Below are 22,014 nucleotides of genomic sequence, written 5' to 3' on the forward strand. Positions count from 1 at the left end.
TAAAACCAGATTGTTTCTTCAAAACAAGTCAAGAAAGAATGGAAACTGGTGAAAATTAAATTTAGAATGGATATCACGAAATGTTTGGAATAATCGACCATGTAAGATAATAAGGAAAAGAACCACTGGGGTCATTCAAAATACAATTACTGGCCTTAATAGGAGAATCAATATACTAAAAGGAACAAGCTTTGATGGGCTGAATGGCCTTTCCCATCCCATTTTATACACAACATACTGGCCCGGAAAACCCACGTCCCGACCTGTTAGGTGCAGCAGTGGTAGAGTGGGACTTAACGCTTGGCGAATGGTTCTGACACTGACCATGTGGGAATTTTCAGCGTCAGCTCATTTGAATATCTGAGCAGGGGTCGGCAGTATAACTCCCACTTCGGAGTGGGGAATTACATCATGTTGGGGCGGAAGGGGGAGGGGGTGGGGGGCCGAGGCTCAGATACTCCCTGTGCTGCAAGGCATTTATTTAAGGGGGCAGCAGAAGAATCAGGGAAAAGTAGGTGAGCCAAAAGTTCTACAGGCATGTTATACATATTTAAAGGGAGACAGTAATAGAAGATGGTGCTTAGTGACCGAACATATGGGGGCAGTAGAGGATGGTGTTTAGTCCCAGCACACATGGGGAGTTCCATAGTCAAAGATTTGAATAATAATGTCCGCTAGATTGATGAACAAATTGGGAGATGGAGTAGTTAACACTTACTCCCATATGTATTGACTAGCTGAAGTGCCCGGCGGTGCCGAGGCTTTTTCGAGGGCATGTTGTTGTTGGAAGAGAGAGAGAGAGAGCAAGCCCCGCCCCCCGGCCGAGCCAGAGAGAGACGCCGCGTCTCAGCTCCTGCTGCGCGCGCACCCTAGCGGTGCTGGGCTGAGGCTCGGCCCTCCAGCCTTTGAGTGGGGCCGGGAGGTGCCTAGCTCGGGCGTGGGTGCGAAGGAGAAGCCGAGGCTTCGAGGCCTACCTGGAAAAACGGGGAAAGGTAGGAAAATTAATGAGATTAGATAAGTTAATTACTTTCTAAATCATTTTTTTTTAAAACAATATGTGTTTTAAAAGCAACGTTTTTTTTTAAGACGCAGAAAGCGGGAAAAAGAAAGGAAAAGTTTGGAATCAAGATGGCGGTGACTCACCTCGGTTCAGAACGATAAGGCCCGGCCACACACGCACCGATTGGCCCGGCGGCACACGCCAGCAACCCGGCGTAGGATTGGTCGAGCTCGAGGTCACTCTGTCGCTAATGAGCGGATAATGAGATGCTAATGAGCGGAACGTTGAAGGTTTTTGGGATACCGCGGGCGTGATTTTAGCCCGGCCGAAACGTAAATACGCTTAAAACCGTCTCGGAAGCGTAAGCTTTGTTTGGAGGTAACGCGCGCGTAGGTACGCCCTGTAACTTTCGAGCGCATAGCCCGACAGATGCACAGGCGATGACAGACAGAATGACAGACAGAATGACAGACAGAATGGCAGAATGACAGACAGAATGACAGACAGAAGTACCGATTTATATATATAGACTAGCTGAAGTGCCCGGCGGTGCCGAGGCTTTTTCGAGGGCATGTTGTTGTTGGAAGAGAGAGAGAGAGAGCGACTGGGAGGGGGGGGAAGGGAGGGGGGGGGAAGGGGGGGAGGGAGGGGGGGTGGGGAGGGAGGGGGGGAGGGGGAGGGAGGGAGGGGGGAGGGAGGGCGGGGGGGCGGGGGGGAAGGGAGGGCGGGGGGGCGGGAGGGAGGGGGGGAAGGGAGGGCGGGGGGGCGGGGGTGTGAAGGGAGGGCGGGGGGGAAGGGAAGGGGGGGAGGGGGGAGGGCGGGGGGCCCCCCCTGAGGGTCGCGGCCCCCCCCGAGGGTCACGGCCCCCCCCGAGGGTCGCGGCCCCCCCCGAGGGTCGCGGCCCCCCCCCGAGGGTCGCGCCCCCCCCCCGAGGGTCGCAGCCCCCCCGTGGGTCGCGCCCCCCCCGAGGGTCGCGGCCCCCCCCGAGGGTCGCGCCCCCCCCCAAGGTGAAGACTGCCGATTGCGGCTGTGCGAGACGGCTGGGGGGCCGGTTGCCAGGGTGACGCTTGACGCTCAGCAAGCCCCGCCCCCCGGCCGAGCCAGAGAGAGACGCCGCGTCTCAGCTCCTGCTGCGCGCGCACCCTAGCGGCGCTGGGCTGAGGCTCGGCCCTCCAGCCTTCGAGTGGGGCCGGGAGGTGCCTAGCTCGGGCGTGGGTGCGAAGGAGAAGCCGAGGCTTCGAGGCCTACCTGGAAAAATGGGGAAAGGTAGGAAAATTAATGAGATTAGATAAGTTAATTCGTTTCTAAATCATTTTTTTAAAAAACAATATGTGTTTTAAAAGCAACGTTTTTTTTAAAGACGCAGAAAGCGGGAAAAAGAAAGGAAAAGTTTGGAATCAAGATGGCGGCGACTCACCTCAGTTCAGAATGATAAGGCCCGGCCACACACGCACCGATTGGCCCGGCGGCACACGCCAGCAACCCGGCGTACGATTGGTCGAGCTCGAGGTCACTCTGTCGCTAATGAGCGGATAATGAGATGCTAATGAGCGGAATGTTAAGGTTTTTCAGATACCGCGGGCGCGATTTTAGCCCGGCCGAAACGTAAATACGCTTAAAACCGTCTCGGAAGCGTAAGCTTTCTTTGGAGGTAACGCGCGCGTAGGTACGCCTTGTAACTTTCGAGCGCATGCCCGACAGACGCACACGCGATGACAGACAGAATGACAGAATGACAGACAGACAGAAGTACCGATTTATATATATAGATAAAGGAGACAATTCCAAAAAGCCAGATAGAATCCTGGGATACAGCAAAGATATGGCAGAGGTGACAGGCTGTGAAATTGATGATTTCAAAAGGGATCATTTGTAATAAGTGGAGTAAGGTTTTACATGGCATGGATTGGAGCTCTAAAAGATGGCAGCTGTAACATTTGCATATTGAATTATCATTGGCCCGCAGGCATCTGTAAGGAATACCTATTATATTCACATGTGATCACATGCTGAGTTGTCATTGGCCGGCAGGCATCTGTAAGGACCACTATTGTTTGAAGACCCAGGCTAGGGGTCCTAATGCCAGGCTTTTCCCCACTGATGCTGCTATGAGTAAGATCACAGACCTAATGCTTAATAAAAGAGTTAAACTGTAATACTCTGTTGTCCTGCAATTTATTATTTTATACAAAGTGTGCAAAACAAGACAGCAGTCACCTGATGTAATCATCTATAATTTGTCGGCCAATGTCCCTCGTCCCCGGCTCATCCACTTCCTCTTCAGCCTCACGTTGCTGGGCTGCTTGTTCTCCCTCGACGCAATGCTGGCCTTCCCTCTCTCTGACGCCTTCACTTCAAGGTCTTGTTGCTGGCCAAGACTGTGCAGCAACACCACAATCCGCTGCAATGCAAGAGAGCCTTTCTGGCTCGCATCGCAAGGCCCTCCTGCCCGAGCGAACCAGCTGGTGCAAACGACCCCATTGGGATCCCGACGGTCCGCTCGATGACCTTTCCAGTAGATGCGCCTGCCCTTGTCATGCCAGTGTTCAGCTACCGAGGCGGGCATTCGCCAAGGTGCCATCAGCCGTGGCCCTAATGGGTAAGTCTCGTCTTCCTAGGATTCATCCTGACACCTGCATAACTGGCCATTCACAACACTGCCCATTGCACATTCAGGGACTGGAATCCCTTCCTCTTCCAGAAGTTTATGGGTTCCTTGGATGGGGTCTGAATTGGTCCCACCTACACTGCCACAAAGAACCCCACTAGCCTCTCCTGCTGTCGTCCCCTAATGGATGAATTGTGGGGCCTCCTGGAAGAGAAGATCTGTGACCCACTGGTTGCAGTATCACAGAGCACCCCAGCTGTTGGGTACCGAGATCACCATCGGCAGCCTGGAAACTTCCAGTGGCACAAAAGTTCAAGCAGTGGTGACTTTGATAGCCATTGGCAAGAAGATGCACATCAAAGATCATGGTTGAAGGTAGGTGCCCAAAGGTTGACAGAGTTCATCCAGGACATGTTTGATGAAACAAATTCAGCAGAAGCACAGCACATCACCCATATCCTACTAGCACATATCCACCTCCTCCATCAGATCCTCCTCCACCATCAAATCTTCCTCCTCCTCACCATCAGATCCTCCTCCTCCTCCACCATCAGATCCTCCTCCTGCTCCACCATCAGATCCTCCTCCTCCTCCTCACCATCAGATCCTCCTCCTGCTCCACCATCAGATCCTCCTCCTCCTCCACCATCAGATCCTCCTCCTGCTCCACCATCAGATCCTCCTCCTCCTCCTCACCATCAGATCCTCCTCCTGCTCCACCATCAGATCCTCCTCCTCCTCCACCATCAGATCCTCCTCCTGCTCCTCCAGCATATCCTCCTCCTCCTTCACCATCAGATCCTCCTCCTCCTCCACCATCAGATCCTCCTCCTCCTCCACCATCAGATTCTCCTCCTGCTCCTCCAGCATATCCTCCTCCTCCTCCACCATCAGATCCTCCTCCTCCTCCTCCATCAGATCCTCCTCCTCCTCCACCATCAGATCCTCCTCCTCCTCCACCATCATATCCTCCTCCTCCTCCACCATCAGATCCTCCTCCTCCTCCACCATCAGATCCTCCTCCTCCTCCACCATCAGATCCTCCTCCTCCTCCTCCATCAGATCCTCCTCCTCCTCCTCCATCAGATCCTCCTCCTCCTCCACCATCAGATCCTCCTCCTCCTCCACCATCAGATCCTCCTCCTCCTCCACCATCAGATCCTCCTCCTCCTCCACCATCAGATCCTCCTCCTCCTCCACCATCAGATCCTCCTCCTCCTCCATCAGATCCTCAGTGCAATCGCATTGAGTTTAAGCAGACTTTGCTAAGTGGCAGAAAAAGTCTTTTAAGTGCATTTACTGAATTTTAGTGAGTAAATAAGTGAATTATTTGAAGTAAGTGTAATTTTTTAGAGTAAATTAAGCTGTTGGGGAGTTGAAACCGGAAGTAGAATCCGGGTATAAAAAGGGGCAGGCTTAGTGCGGTAGCACTGAGTGCGGTCGCATTGAGTGTAAGTAGAGTTTGGTAAGTGGCAGAGTTGTGGGAGGTGAGGGGGTGCTTGTTGCTCTGTTTTGCTTCCCTCTCTCAGGCTAATTCAATACTGCGGATGTAGAACAGTGAGACAATTCAACCGGATAGGTCCCCCAGACAGCTTCCACGAGGGAGGTTGGTGATCAACTGGTTGGTAGGTTCTCTTCCTTCTCTTCTATACCTTTAAGTTGGTAAGTCCTATTAAATAGTGGTGTAATATTATCATCTATATCGGGGCAGAGGGTCTTCATAATTAATAATGAGAAATTTAATTAATTACACAGATATGGGTGAACAGGTGATGTGTCACTGTTGCGAAATGTGGGAGCTGGTGGACCCCATTGAGGCTCACGGTGATTACATTTGCGATAAGTGTTTGCTGCTAGAGGAACTCAAGCTCCATGTTAAAGAGCTTGAGACCAAGCTTCAGACACTGCGACACATCAGGGAGGGGGAGAAGTTCCTGGACTCTATGTTTCAGGAGGTGGTCACACCTTTGAAATTAATTACTGCAGATGTAGTCCGTGGTCAGGGACAGGACGGTGTGACTACGAGTGAGGAAGGTACAGGGATCCAGGATGTAGTGTTGAAGGAGCGCAGCCCTTGCTCTTGTCAAGCAGGATTGAGGTTCTTACTCCCTGTGAGGGCAGGAGCGGGAACTGCAGGGAGGATGAGCAACCTGGCCACAGCACCGTGGTGCAGGGGGCCATTCAAGTGGAGGGAGTAAAATGAAATGTTGTAGTGGTAGGGGATAGTATCATTAGGGGGATAGATAGGGTTCTCTGCAGTCAAGAGCGGGAGTCCCGAAGGCTGTGTTGCCTGCCTGGTGCCAGGGTTAAGGACATCTCTTCTGGGCTGGAAAGAAACTTGGAGTGGGAGGGGGAGGATCCAGTTGTCGTGGTCCATGTTGGTACAAACGACATAGATAGGACAAGGAAGAAGGTTCTGTTAAAGGAGTATGAGCAGCTAGGGGTCAAATTAAAAAACAGAACCTCAGGGTAATAATCTCTGGGTTATTACCTGAGCCACGAGTGAATTTGGCTGGGATAAATAAAATTAAAGAGTTAAATGTGTGTCTCAAAGACTGGTGTGGGAGAAATGGGTTTTGCTTCCTGGGACACTGGCACCAGTACTGGGGCAGGAGGGAGCTGTTCCGTTGGGACAGACTCCACTTGGCCAGTGCTGGGACTAGAGTCCTGGCGAATCATATAACTAGGGCTGTAGAGAGGGCTTTAAACTAATTAGTGGGGGGGAGGTTTCTAGAGAGCAAATAACAGAAATGACAACGGAGAAGGTCATAGACTTAGGTAGCAGTGGGGAAATTAAAAAACAGAACGTGTCAGGAAGGGACAGAAGGTATAGAGTAAAAGGCAAAGTAGTAAAAGGGGAAAAAACAGGAACTAAGTGTCACAAAACATATTTGAAAGTTCTTTATCTGAATGCACGTAGCATTCGTAACAAAATGAATGAGTTAACGGCACAAATAACTACATATGGGTATGATCTTGTGGCCATTACAGAAACATGGCTGCAGGGTGACCATGACTGGGAATTAAACATACCAGGTTATTTAACAATCAGGAAGGACAGGCAGGAAGGGAGGGGAGGTGGGGTGGCTATGTTAATAAAGGAAGGAATCACTATAATACAGAGAAATGATATTGGGTCAAAGGAGCAGGATAGTGAAACAGTTTGGGTAGAGATAAGGAATAATAAGGGGGAAAAAAACACTAGTGGGTGTAGTCTATAGGCCTCCGAACAGTTGCAACTCTGTTGGATGGAGTATTAATCAGGAAATAGTTGAGGCTTGTAATAAGGGAACAGCTATAATTATGGGGGATTTTAACTATCATATTAACTGGACAAATCAAACTGGGCAGAGCAGCCTTGAGGATGAGTTCATAGAGTGTATTAGGGATGGGTTTCTTGAGCAGTATGTAACTGAACCGACCAGGGGGCAAGCAACCTTAGATTTGGTCCTGTGTAATGAGACAGGATTAATTTAAAATGTCCTAGTAAAGGATCCCCTTGGAATAAGTGACCATAACATGGTTGAATTCCATATTCAAGTAGAGGGTGAGAAGGTTGAATCTCAAACAAGCGTGCTGAGCTTGAATAAAGGAGACTATGAAGGTATGAGAGCGGAATTGATTAGAGTGGACTGGGAAAATAGATTCAAGGGTAAGACGGTACATGATCAGTGGTGTACATTTAAGGAGTTATTTTACAACTTCCAAAAAATATATATTCCACTGAGGAACAAAGGGTGTAAAAGAAAAGATAGCCATCCGTGGCTAAGTAAAGTAATTAAGGATAGTATCCGACTAAAAACAAGGGCATATAAGGTACCCAAATCTAGTGGGAAGATAGAAGATTGGGAAGTCTTTAAAAGACAGGAAAAATTACTAAAAGATTGATTAAGAAAGGGAAGATAGATTATGAAAGTAAATGAGCAAAAAATATAAAAACGGATAGCAAAAGTTTCTATAGTTATATAAAAAGAAAAAGGGTGGCTAAAGTAAATGTTGGTCCCTTAGAGGATGAGACTGGGAAATTAATGGTGGGAAACATGGAGATGGCAATAACGCTGAACAAATATTTTGTATCAGTCTTTACGATAGAGGACACTAAGAATATCCCAACACTGGACAAACAGGGGGCTCTAGGGGGAGAGGAGCTAAATACGATTAAAATCACTAAGGAAGTGGTACTTGGTAAAATAATGGGACTCAAGCCGGATAAATCCCCTGGACCTGATGGCTTACATCCTAGGGTCTTGAAGGAAGTGGCAGTAGGGATTGTGGATGCATTGGTAATAATTTTCCAAAACTCCCTGGACTCAGCAAAGGTCCCGGCAGATTGGAAAACTGCTAATGTAACACGCTTATTTAAAAAGGGTAGTAGGCAGAAGGCTGGAAACTATAGACCTGTTAGCCTAACATCTGTGGTTGGTAAAATGTTGGAGACCATTATTAAGGAGACAGTAACGGGACATGTGGATAAACATAATTTAATAGGACAAACTCAGCATGGTTTCATGAAGGGGAAGTCATGCTTGACAAATTTGCTTGAGTTCTTTGAGGAAGTAACATACAGGGTGGATAAAGGAGAACCAGTGAACGTAGTGTATTTAGACTTCCAAAAGGCATTTGACAAGGTGCCACACAAAAGATTATTGCTCAAGATAAAAAATCACGGGATTGGGGGTAATATTCTGGCGTGGGTGGAGAATTGGCTCTCTAACAGAAAGCAGAGAGTTGGGATAAATGGTTCATTCTCAGACTGGCAATCAGTAACTAGTGGTGTTCCGCAGCGGTCAGTGCTGGGTCCCCAACTCTTTACAATCTATATTAACGATTTGGAGGAGGGGACCGAGTGTAACATATCAAAGTTTGCAGATGATACAAAGATGGGAGGGAAAGTAGTGAGTGAGGAGGACATAAAAAACCTGCAAAGTGACATAGACAGGCTAAGTAAGTGGGCAGAGATTTGGCAGATGGAATACAATACTGGAAAGTGTGAGGTTATGCACTTTGGCAGGAAAAATCATAGAGCAAGTTATTATCTTAATGGCAAGAAACTGGAAAGTACTGTAGTACAAAGGGATCTGGGGGTCCTGGTGCACGAAACTCAAAAAGTTAGTATGCAGGTGCAGCAAGTGATCAAGAAGGCCAATGGAATGTTGGCTTTTATTGCTAGGGGGATAGAATATAAAAACAGGGAGGTATTGCTGCAGTTATACAAGGTATTGGTGAGACCGCACCTGGAATACTGCATACAGTTTTGGTGTCCATACTTAAGAAAAGACATACTTGCTCTCGATTCAGTACAAAGAAGGTTCACTCGGTTAATCCCGGGGATGAGGGGGCGGTCATATGAGGAGAGGTTGAGTAGATTGGGACTCTACTCATTGGAGTTCAGAAGAATGAGAGGCGATCTTATTGAAACATATAAGATTGTGAAGGGGCTTGATCGGGTGGATGCGGTGAGGATGTTCCCAATGATGGGTGAAACTAGAACTAGGGGGCATAATCTTAAAATAAGGGGCTGCTCTTTCAAAACTGAGATGAGGAGAAACTTCTTCCCTCAGACGGGTGGTAGGTCCATGGAATATGCTGCCCCAAAAAGCTGTGGAAGCTACATCATTAAATAAATTTAAAACAGAAATAGATAGTTTCCTAGAAGTAAAGGGAATTAAGGGTTACGGGGAGCGGGCAGGAAATTGGACATGAGTCTAGGTTCGGAACGGTCATGGCCCTGTGGGTAGTGGAGTGGGCCCAGGGGACGTGTAGCCTGGTTCTGCTCCTACTTCTTGTGTTCTAATTCTGTTAGATTTCAGGGGATGGTTTTATTCCTGTTCCTGGCTGGGGTGGAGATCGCCTTTACAGAAGGTAAGTACTGTAGAAAATATAGGGACAGAGTGATCTCCTGGAAGAGTTTCGATCGCCTAGATGGGTCGGAGAGGAACTTCCCAGATTTTTTCTCCCAAATTGGCCATTGGGTTTTTTACCTGGTTTTTCGCCTCTCCCGGGAGATCACATGGGTTCGGGTGGGATGGAGAGTGATAGAAGATTTGAGGTTAGGATCAGATCAGCCATGATCTTATTGAATGGTGGAGCAGGCTCGAGGGGCCGATTGGCCTACTCCTGCTCCTATTTCTTATGTTCTTATGTTCCTCCTCCTCCTACAGCATATCCTCCTCCTCCTCCTCCAGCATATCCTCCTCCTGCTCCTCCAGCATATCCTCCTCCTCCTCCTCCAGCATATCCTCCTCCTCCTTCAGCATATCCTCCTCCTCCTCCTCCAGCATATCCTCCTCCTGCTCCTCCAGCATATCCTCCTCCTCCTCCTCCAGCATATCCTCCTCCTGCTCCTCCAGCATATCTCCTCCTCCTCCTCCAGCATATCCTCCTCCTCCTTCAGCATATCCTCCTCCTCCTCCTCCAGCATATCCTCCTCCTCCTACAGCATATCCTCCTCCTGCTCCTCCAGCATATCCTCCTCCTCCTCCTCCAGCATATCCTCCTCCTCCTTCAGCATATCCTCCTCCTCCTCCTACAGCATATCCTCCTCCTGCTCCTCCAGCATATCCTCCTCCTCCTCCTCCAGCATATCCTCCTCCTCCTTCAGCATATCCTCCTCCTGCTCCTCCAGCATATCCTCCTCCTTCTCCTCCAGCATATCCTCCTCCTGCTCCTCCAGCATATCCTCCTCCTGCTCCTCCAGCATATCCTCCTCCTCCTCCTCCAGCATATCCTCCTCCTGCTCCTCCAGCATATCCTCCTCCTGCTCCTCCAGCATATCCTCCTCCTCCTCCTACAGCATATCCTCCTCCTGCTCCTCCAGCATATCCTCCTCCTCCTCCTCCAGCATATCCTCCTCCTCCTCCAGCATATCCTCCTCCTGCTCCTCCAGCATATCCTCCTCCTCCTCCTACAGCATATCCTCCTCCTGCTCCTCCAGCATATCCTCCTCCTCCTCCTCCAGCATATCCTCCTCCTCCTCCAGCATATCCTCCTCCTCCTCCAGCATATCCTCCTCCTGCTCCTCCAGCATATCCTCCTCCTGCTCCTCCAGCATATCCTCCTCCTGCTCCTCCAGCATATCCTCCTCCTGCTCCTCCAGCATATCCTCCTCCTGCTCCTCCAGCATATCCTCCTCCTGCTCCTCCAGCATATCCTCCTCCTGCTCCTCCAGCATATCCTCCTCCTCCTCCTACAGCATATCCTCCTCCTGCTCCTCCAGCATATCCTCCTCCTCCTCCTCCAGCATATCCTCCTCCTCCTCCAGCATATCCTCCTCCTCCTCCAGCATATCCTCCTCCTGCTCCTCCAGCATATCCTCCTCCTGCTCCTCCAGCATATCCTCCTCCTGCTCCTCCAGCATATCCTCCTCCTGCTCCTCCAGCATATCCTCCTCCTGCTCCTCCAGCATATCCTCCTCCTGCTCCTCCAGCATATCCTCCTGCCCCTCCTACAGCATATCCTCCTCCTGCTCCTCCAGCATATCCTCCTGCCCCTCCTACAGCATATCCTCCTCCTCCTCCTACAGCATATCCTCCTCCTGCTCCTCCAGCATATCCTCCTGCCCCTCCTACAGCATATCCTCCTCCTCCTCCTACAGCATATCCTCCTCCTCCTCCACTTCTTCCTCACCCAGTAAATCCTCCTCCTGCATATCCTCCTGTTCCTCTTCACAGCTGCCGCACAGGGCGTCATGGGGCTGTCACCTCCTGATTTACTGATCATTTGAATCAGGTAGCGCTCTAACCACATGAGTCACTATGACTGGATTGCACTCTATCACCTGCAGTCTGAGCTAATCCCCCCAAACAGTTACAGACCAAAAAGGGAGATATAATGTTTTCACCTTATGCATGAGCATGTACAGCAACACTCTTGCGCATAAAGGCACGTACTTATTTGACTCGACCAGTGAATAATGTAACAGATCTGTAACCAAGTTAATTGTCACAGACTTTTATTTCCTTTGCCTTTACAAAAATATGTTTGAGACAAAAATCAGTGTTTTCTTATATTGAACAGTGGTGTCTGGTAGGATTCTGAGATCTTGTAAAAAAAATGTATAGATGTTAAAAACCTGAAATTCCTTTTAACCATATATATAATTACAGATACACATCATATCTCAACAGTTTAACAGTGGGAGAAGGTTTCAATGACAAAAGCTGGCAATCCTTCTGGTTCAGAAGTTGGTGTTATAACAGCCACCCATTAGGATGCTCCTTCATTCCCCCCTCACACATACAGACACATATTTTAAAGAAAATATATTCATGCAACACCAAGTAAATACTTGAGAAATTTTACTTTCTAAATGTTTCTAATGTTTCACTCCTTCCCCCTTTCACTGGCTCTTTGTAGAATTTAATATCATCACCGTGCCCGTTCTCCGCAAGATGGGGCATGTGGGTGAAACTATTTCTACTTTGCAGTTGATGTGTCAGTTTTTCTCCCATCGAGCGGGAGGCTCGACTGTAAACAGTGAAGGGACAGAAACCGTTCGGTTTTCAAGTCTCCGATTCCACGGGTGCTTTCACCGCTACAGTGCACAGTAGATTAGATCATCTCAAATGATTAAAAGAAAGAAAGACTTGCATTTATATAGTGCCTTTCACGGCCTCAGGATGTCCCAATAAAAACAGGGCAGAGCAGGCAAAAGAAAAATTTGGAAAATCATTTTCAGCAACACTTTTCAGTACTGTACCGGCATTCCAAGCTGGTCTGTCATGCATTTCACATTTTGTACATAGTGACAGAATCGTTCATTCAGCTCCTGTAGCTGAGCTTTCTCAGACATTCGCTTATTGGATCCACAATCGGCCATCTTGTTAGCTGCAGAACACAAGTAATTCAATTTACTGGAACAGTGCCACGAGCTCCGGGTTCATAATATAAATCCTGCATGAATGTACTCTTACTGCGTGTTAACCTGACACTAACGCTACAGTTAGATTGCTCTGAGGCTGCGGGTTGTACAGGGTGAGATGCAACCAGGACCATCAGCTGTGGTGGCAATGGGTAACCCTCGTCTCCCCAGGATTCATCCTGACACTGGCCTTCCCCTCTGCGAAAACAGAGCCGGCACGCTGGAATGCCGCAAGATGGAAGACTCGTGGCAGGCACCAGCGGAGTGGCCGTTCACAACGCTGCCCATTGCGAACTAGTTGCACATTGAGGGAGCGGAATCCCTTCCTCTTCAAGAAGTTTATGGGTGCCTTAAAATGGGTCTGAATGGGTCTCACCTACACCACCCTGAATCTTGGGGAAGCCAAAGAACCCAGCTAGCCTCTCCTTGCTGCTGTAGCTCAGGTAAGCTGCAAACTATGAAAATCATTCTGGCCACCAGGCAATAGCTTCCCGGCACATAACTCTTCGGCCTAGAAATTCAGTATAGCCACGTTCGGGGCGCTAAAGTCGGGCGGCCGCTAAAGTTTGCGCCCGGCGCAAGTTCGCGCCACCTTCGCCGATATTCAGTCGCATCGCCCCAAGAGGTTGCTGCTGCGCTAAAACAGGCGATGCACGACTATCATTAGGCGCTAAGCCGGCGGTCCGGGGCGATACCCCCGAGGGCGGGCGCAGCGCAGGTGCGGCGAGTTGCTGATTGACGGCAGACACTCTGGCGCCGGTCAGCTCTTAAAGGGGGAGGGTGGACTTGTCTGGCTGCCATGCCCTGCGCACTGCAGCCCTGAAGCAAGGCCTGACCAATGCTGGTTCATCAGTTCTACGCCCTGGACCATGGTGAAGCCCGCTATTCTTCCAAATCCCATTGTACGCTCTTGCTGCTTGTCCAGGGTCATGGGGAAGGAGATGTACTGACGTCTCCTTCTGAAAAGGGCATTGTTCACCTGTCGGATGCAGCAATGTACCGCGAACTGGGAGATGTTGGCAATGTCCCCAGTAGCGGATTGGAAGGAGCCGGTGGCATAGAAGTTGAGAGCCACCGTCACCTTCACTGCCACTGACAGAGATGTCCTGCTCCTCAGCTGTGGCTGCAGATCTCTGCGAAGCAGGTGGCAGATCTCAGTGACCACCTCCCTTCCGAATCGCAGCCTCCGAACACACTGCTCCTCAGACATGTTCAGATATGAGAACTGCTGGCGGTATACCCTGGGTGGGTAAGGCCTCCTGTGCCAACACCTGTTGGCCCTTCTCCGTCTGGCCATGACTGGCACTCTCTCACGGCGTCTCTGATCCCTTTGAATGCAATGCAGAAAGCCAACGTTTCCACCCATTGTAGCCCCCATTACAGTATATGTGGCGACTCAAGGCTATGGCACTGAAAGTGAAATCCAAGTGCAAAGCTCTGGCCTGAAGCCAGAAGTACCTGTGTGAGCGCTGAGTCAAAGCAGAAAGCTCTCTGCCTTTGTCTCTCACACAGGAGGATTGGCACAAAATGGCTGTCACTTATAATGCAGGAGGAGTCCCCTTTAAATAGCACCCCCCGCACCCCGCAGCGACTGGGAACCGTTCCCCTCTACCAGTCGCTGGGGGCGTCAGGCGCAAAGAAGGGCGGCGCCACTGAAGTTCCGGTTTGGGGCGCACAAAGGGCGTTGCACGATGACATGACGTCAGGATCTGCGCGCGCAGCTGAGCGCGCGCAAAGACTTTGCGCCGACGCTAAATCTCTAGTGAAGTTGGGGAGAGGCGCAGATCGCGCTGCGCCCGGCCACTAGCCGCCTAGCGCCCAACATCTCTTCCTCCTAAGGCGCTACCGGCTGGTGCAAGCAACTGAATTTCTAGGCCTTCATGTTTTGAGAGCATGGGCACCAGACACTTTTTCATAACGTTATGAGACAACTACCTCAGGTTGAGTTTATAAAGTGCCCAGGAATTCCACACCCCGCCTGAATGCTTTGTAAATCTAGACTGACTCTGTGCTTACATTGTATTCCACATGGTTTCAGGACCTGACACTGGGCGTGTGTGCCACTACTTTTGCCTTGATGTGCAGTCAAAACCATAGCAATATAAATGTACCATAACATGTAGAAGTGATAAAGATGATAAACTGAACAGAACAGCTAATCTACACTAATCCCTGGTCCAAAACCGCTCAAAGTGGAGGAGAAGCATCCGGGATGGCGCCGGACACCTCGAGTCTCTTCGCCGGGAGCAAGCGGGAGCCATGCGCAAACAGCTGAAGGAGCGCACGTCAACCCAAGCACCCCACCCACCCGTCCCTTCAACCACCGTCTGCCCCACCTGTGACAGAAACTGTAGGTCCCGCATTGAACTCATCAGTCACCTGCGAACTCATTTTTAGTGCGGAAGCAAGTCATCCTCGGTTCCGAGGGACTGCCTAAGAAGAAGAAGAGGTGTTAGCTCATTGAAACTTATAAAATTCTGACAGGACTGGACAGACTAGATGCAGGAAGGATGTTCCCGATGGTCGGGGAGTCCAGAACCAGGGATCACAGTCTAAGGATAAGGGGTAAGCCATTTAGGACAGAAATGAGGAGGAATTTCTTCACCCAGAGAGTGGTGAACCTGTGGAATTCTCTACCACAGAAGGCAGTGGAGGCCAGTTCATTAAATATATTCAAGAAGGAGTTGGATATATTAAGGCTAAAGGGATCAAGGGATACGTGGAGAAAGCAGGGACAGGGTACTGAATTTGGATGATCAGCCATGATCTCATTGAATGGCGGAGCAGGCTCAAGGGGCCGAATGGCCTACTCCTGCTCCTATCTTCTATGTTTCTATGTTTAGCTCCGTCGGTAGCACTTTCGCCTCTGAGTCAGGAGCTGGTGGGCTCATGCCCCACTATAGAATCTGAGCATATAATCCAGGCTGACATTCCAGTGATGTAATGAGGGAGTGCTGCACTGTTGCAGGTGCTGTGTTTTGGATAAGATGTGAAACCAAGGTCCTACCTGCCCTCTGCGGTAGACGCAAAAGATCACGTGACACTATTCGAAAAAGAGCAGAGAAGTTTCCCTGGTGTATAGGCTGGTATTTATTACTCAACCAACATTAAAACAGATGGCATTTAGAAATAAAGAAGAACTTGCATTTATATAGCGCCTTTCACGACCTCAGGACAGCCTTCACAGCCAATGAAACACATCTTTGAAGTGGAGTCACTGTTGTAATGTAGGGAAATGCGGCAGCCAATTTGTGCACAGCAAGGTCCCACAAACAGGAATGTGATAATGACCAGGTAATCTGTTTTGGATGTTGGTTGAGGGATAAATGTTGGTCACAACACCGGGGAGAACGCCCCTGCTCTTCTTCAAAATAGTGCCATGGGACCTTTTACGTCCACCTGAGAGAGCAGACGGGGCCTCGGTTTAACGTCTCATCTGAAAGGCGGCACCTCCGACAGTGCAGCACTCCCTCAGCACTGCACTGGGAGTGTCAGTTTAGATTATGTGGTTTCAGCAGACTTCTTACTTACTTAATGATATCTCTTTCTACACAAGCTACTAATGCTGTATTTCTAATCAAATACAGCCAAAAATACCAATTAATAGTACACAGTCTGCAGAAATTGTTTCACGTTCCTTTAAAAGATATTCCCCGCACACTAATCCTTAAAGAGAGATCCCATCTTTGAAAAAAAAACACAATAAATTACAATAAATATTAGAACTCTGCTCGCATGACTTAGAATTTAATATACACCTTGGAAATGATACAACAACTAAAACCGGGTGTCGCACAGATTTCTGTGCTGTCCACAAAAGTGATATCTCTTCGACCATTCATGGCTCTCCACCACCCATATATGGCCCTCCTGTTAGGTCGTGAGTAGGATTCACAACCCCTATCTACCTATGCCTTTCATTACGGAAACAATCCAGAAACAAGAGGCATCTGTTAGGAACTGGCAACTATAAACATCAAATGCAGATGTAAGGCGAGATGATATTCCAGTGGGGGTCAAATACCTTGCTCTGGACAGACAGACATGGGTTGCCTCATGTACCACTAGGCGTAGGAGACTCTGAATAACTACCTAACCACCCATCTGTCAGTTCAATTACAAATCCAAATGTTCACTGTGGTATTTACGATTTTGACAATGGTACTAATAAGATTTGCGTACATAGGAACAGGAGGAGGCCATTCAGCCCCTCAGGCCTGTTCCGCCATTCAATTAGATCATGGCTGATCTGCACCTCAACCCCACTTATCCGCCTTTGCTCCATCTCCCTTGATACCCTTACCCAACAAAAATCTATCGCACTCAGTCTTCAAAGCTCACATTGACCCCCAGTATCCACAGCCTTTTGGGGGAGAGAGTTCCAGATTTCCACCACTTATTGTGTGAAAAAATACTTCTTGATTTCCCTCCTGAATAGCCTGGGTCTAATTTCAAGGCTATCTCCCCTATCCCCCACCAGAGGAAAAAGTTTCTCTATCTGCCCGGTCAAATCCTTAAATTTAAGCCCCTTGATCAGGATATCAAATCTTCTATACTCAAGGGAACAAAAGCCAAGCTTATGCAACCTGCCCACACAATTTAACCCTCTGAGCCCCGGTATCATTCTGATTCTGTATGTTGTATCTCTAAGGGTTGCTGAGAACCCATGAGCTACATTGGCTTTGAGCTGTGCAGAGACAGTTGCAGACTGTCTGTCTGTCTGTCTATCTTTGCCTTGGGGTGTTGTAACTTTGTCAAACTGCAAATGGGGTTGTCCCCCTCCCCAGTAAACACCCGGGCAAAGGTCAAGGCAGCAGATCTGCAGAGGGTGCAGCCAGACCGCTGGCCCCCCCCTCACCCTCACCCCCCAGCCCCCGCTGACAGATGCAGGGAGATGGGACTTTACCCGCACGGCCGCCGGCTGCTGTCCGCCCTCTCTCGCCGCTCCGGGGCTCCCGGCTTTGGTTAGCGCCGCTTGTTGACGGTTTCCATGGCGCTGCGGCTGGCGGAGGGCGGGCGGCGGGCGGGCTGTCACCGCCGTCCCTGGGACAGGGCCGGGCAGACAGGGAGGGGGCTGTGGCTCCCGGCCCGGGACACGGGCACTTCATCTGACCAACTCTTTCTAATAATCACCAACCCGGGGGCTACAGAGCCAACCTACAGCCTGGCACTGCCAGTCCAGCCAGCTAGCGTTCTGTGTCTCTGTCTGCCTGTCTGTCGGTCTGTCTGTCTGACAGTCCATCTATCTGTCTACTATCTTTCTGTCTATCTATTTATCACACTAATATCTATCTATCTATTTGTCTACCTGTCTGTCTATCTATCTTTCTGTCTCTCTATCTATTTATCATATTATATCTATCTATCTATCTATCTAGCCACCTGTCTGTCTATCTATCTTTCTGTCTCTATTTATTTATCATATTATATCTATCTGTCTATCTATCTATCTATCTGTTTGTCTTTGTAGCTATCTGTCTATCAATCTATAATAAATGGCCCCTATTTTACAAATGAACATTTATACTACATATATCATTTAGAATTATTTTATACTTTATGTATATGAGAAAACTTATCTTAGTAACATAAAATGTTCTCAAGGAATGCTTGTTATTGAGGATATTGATATTGAGGCTTTGGAAAGGGTGCAGAGGAGGACCAGAAGATTAATTCCCAGATTAAAGCATCTTAGTTACCCAAATAGGCTCAAAGAGGTGGCGATCACTTCAGACAGAGGTAGGTACCTTGTAACGTTAATCAGGGCCAGAGTGATCTCCTGGACAAGTTTCAATTGCCCAAGGGGGTCCAGATTTTTTCCCTTAATAGGCCCTGGGTTTTTAACTGGTTTTTCACCTCTCCCAGGAGGTTACATGGCTCCGGGTGGGATGGGAAGTGTTTATTTGAATGGCAATAGATTGGGAGAAGGGGAAGTGCAAAGAGATCTGGGTGTTCTTGTGCACCAGTCGCTGAAGGTAAGCATGCAGGTGCAGCAGGCGGTTAAGAAGGCAAATGGTATGTTGGCCTTCGTAGCAAGAGGGTTCGAGTACAGGAACAAGGATGTCTTGCTACAGTTGTACAGGTCCTTGGTGAGACCGCACCTTGAGTATTGTGTGCAGTTTTGGTCGCCTTACCTGAGGAAGGACGTTCTTGCCATGGAAGGAGTGCAGCGAAGATTCACCAGGCTGATACCTGGAATGGCAGGAATGACGTATGAGGAGAGATTGTGTCAATTGGGCTTATACTCACTGGAGTTTAGAAGATTGAGAGGGGATCTCATCGAAACCTATAAAATTCTGTGAGGCCTGGACAGACTAGATGCAGGAAGGATGTTTATGATGGCCGGGGAGTCCAGAACCAGGGGTCATAGTCTAAGGATAAGGGGTAAGCCATTTAGGACTGAAATGAGGAGGAATTTCTTCACCCAGAGAGTGGTGAACCTGTGGAATTCTCTGCCACAGAGGGCGGTGGAGGCCAATTCATTAAATATATTCAAGAGTTAGATATATTTCTTAAGGCTAAAGGGATCAAGGGATATGGGGAGAAGGCAGGGACTGGGTACTGAATTTGGATGATCAGCCATGATCTCATTGAATAGCGGAGCAGGCTCGAAGGGCCGAATGGCCTACTCCTGCTCCTATCTTCTATGTTTCTATGTTTCTATGTATTGTGATGCCTCACAGTTGCATGGGGCAGGCTGGATGGACCAGAGGGTCTTTTTCCTGTCTGTTATTGTTCGTATCTTCGCATTTAATCCCATGCTGTGCTCTGGATGAGAATTGCCATGGAGATGACTCTTTGTGAGTACGAGGTCGAGGGACCTCGGTGTGTTGGGACAACTGTGAGTGAATTCTACCAACCATTATGAATGAATGTCAGGTGAATTCTTCAAGGGAGTACCAGACCAAACACAATAAGTTGAGAGTGGAAGTGAATATGAAAATAAGATTGGTAAAGAGAGAATATGAGGGTAGAATGGCAGTTAACATAAAAGGGAACCCAAAAATCTTCTACCGGCATGTAAACAGTAAGGGGGTAGTAAGAGCTGGGGTGGAAGGCTAGAATACTCAATGAGTACTTTGTATCGGTGTTTCCTAAGGAGGTGGATGCTGACAAAATATCAGTAGAAGTGGAAAAGGTAGAAGCAATGGAAGGGGTGAAAATTGATAGACAGGATGTACTAGAAAGGCTGGGTATGCTTAGAGTGGACAAGTCGCCTGGTCCAGATGGCTTGCATCCCAGGTTGCTAAGGGAATTGGGGGAGGAGATAGCAGAAGGGCTTGCCATAATTTTCCAATCTTCCCAAGCGGGGGAGGTGCCTGAGGATTGGAAAGTGGCAAATGTGACACCATTGTTCAAGAAAGGGTTTAAGGACAATCTAGTAACTACAGGCTAGTCAGTTTAATATCAGTGGTGGGTAAAGTTTTAGAAACAATAATCAAGGAAAAAATTAACGGGCACTTGGAGAGGTTTAAGCTAATTAAGGAGAGCCAGCACAGACTTGTAAAAGGCAGATCGTGTTTGACTAATCTAATTGAATTTTTTGATGAAGTAACAGGGAGGATTGATGAAGGGAATGCAATGGATGTTGTCTACATGGATTTTCGGAAGGCGTTTGACAAAGTACCACATAGAAGGCTGGTTAACAAAATTGAGGCTCATGGAATAGGTGGGTCAGTGGCAAATTGGATAAGGAATTGGCTTAATGACAGAAAACAGCGAGTTGTGGTAAATGGCTGTTTTTCAGAGTGGAGGATAGTAGACAGTGGTGTTCCCCGAGGGTCAGTGCTGGGGCCACTGCTTTTTTTGATATATATAAACGACCTGGATATTGGAATACAGAGTAGAATTTCTAAATTTGCCGATGACACCAAACTTGGGGGTGTGGCAAACCGTGAGGATGATACCAATTGACTGCAACAGGACATAGAAAGTGGCAGATGGAATTTAATACAGAGAAATGTGAGGTGATGCATTTTGGCAGAAGGAACAGGGAGAGGCAATATACACTTAATAGCACAGTTTTAAAGAGTGTGCAGGGAGAGAGGGGCCTGGGAGTTAATGTGCATAAGTCGCTCAAGGTGGCGGGACATATTGAGAGAGCGGTTAGCAAAGCATATGGGATCTTGGGCTTCATAAATAGAGGTATTGAGTACAAAAGTAGAGTTATGCTGAACCTTTATAAAGTGCTGGTTAGGCCACAACTGCGTTCAGTTCTGGTCACCACACTTTAGGAAGGATCTGAAGGCCTTTGAGAGGGTGCAGAGGAGATTTACCAGAATGGTTCCGGGGATGGGGGATCTTAGCTACAAGGACAGGTTGGAGAAGCTGGATTTGTTTTCATTAGAGCAAAGGAGGTTGAGGGGAGATTTGATAGAGGTGTACAAGATTATGATGGGGTTGGATAGGCTAGACGGGGAAAGGCTGTTCCCACTAGTTGATGGTACAAGGACTAGGGGACACAGATTTAAAGTTTTGGGCAAGAGATACAGGGGGGATGTGAGGAAAAACTTTTTACGTAGTGAGTGGTGAGAACCTGGAACTCGCTGCCGACGGAAGTGGTGGAGGCGGAGACACTCAATGTTTTCAAGGGGAGACTGGATAGGCACTTGAGGGAAATAAACTTGCAGGGCTACGGGGATAGAGCGGGGAAATGGGACTGACTGGATTGCTCTACAGAGAGCCGGCACGGACTCGATGGGCTGAATGGCCTCCTTCTGTGCTGTTATGATTCTATGGGGAAAAATTCAGTTGGTTTGCGCCTCCCGTTAGCGCCTTAAGAGGGCGCTAATGGGGTGCAAAGCAACTAGCACCCGGGCACGGCGATGTTTGCGCCGCTCACGAAATTAACTAGACATTTTGCGGCGACGCTAAACACTACCGCCACGATCTCCTGCACCGGCAGATTGTGACGTCAGTCGAGTGCGCAACGCCCCGGTAGCGCCCCGGACCGGATATTGAGTGGCACCCCCTGCCTTACCGCCTGCCGCTAGCAACGACAGGTTGAGGAGACGTTTTGCAGTCAGAAAGGGACTGGGGGAGCGCTATTTAAAGGCGACCGCTTCCAGCCTTTTTTTGTTGGTGGCATTTTTGCACCACGGATTCTGAGAGAGAGAGAGACCTCTGGAGAGATTCAACGCTGTGTGAAGGAGTTTAGGGTACTGAGCAGCACTTTGCAGGTTCATTTTGATTTGCCCTTTCTGTATCGATTTAGAAAAGACTGTGGGGTCTGCACTCTCAGCTCTTTCCCTGGGCCTCTCCATTGTTCTTTCCAGCAGATTTGATGTACAGGTCTCTCCAGGCCGAGATTCAAGGCTGCAATGAGCAGGATGTGGCTGGAGAGCAAGATCGACCCTCCCCTTTAAGAACTGGCCGGCGCCAGTGTGTCTGTGTTCCATTGCTGACTGACATCACATGAGCTTCGCCAGCACTCTGAGGTAGCGTCTCGCTCCTTGGTCTTTGCGCCTTAAGACAGGTGTGCAGCACCTGATTTAGTGTTCCAATCACCTCCAGGGGCGATAAAAGCCAAGTTTGCAGTTGGAGGCG

At 48.8% G+C, this 22,014-nt stretch overlaps 2 protein-coding genes across 2 annotated transcripts in view; one reads left to right on the top strand and one right to left on the bottom strand.

The window, feature by feature from the left end:
- LOC147105508 (uncharacterized) overlaps nt 1-12,521 on the bottom strand; it is a 187,788-nt gene extending 175,267 nt beyond the window's left edge. The window contains exon 1 of the mRNA XM_086009944.1: nt 12,307-12,521. Coding sequence (XP_085866070.1) covers nt 12,307-12,426 — 120 coding nt within the window. The 5' untranslated portion in view covers nt 12,427-12,521. The remainder of the gene's footprint in view (nt 1-12,306) is intronic.
- rassf8b (Ras association domain family member 8b) overlaps nt 1-22,014 on the top strand; it is a 183,090-nt gene that overhangs the window by 57,586 nt on the left and 103,490 nt on the right. The gene's annotated exons all lie outside the window — the stretch shown is intronic.

The sequence above is a fragment of the Somniosus microcephalus genome, chromosome 17, assembly GCF_052327205.1.
Source record: "Somniosus microcephalus isolate GS21.2 chromosome 17, FLI_Smic_1.0, whole genome shotgun sequence".
Taxonomy (NCBI): Eukaryota; Metazoa; Chordata; class Chondrichthyes; order Squaliformes; family Somniosidae; genus Somniosus; species Somniosus microcephalus.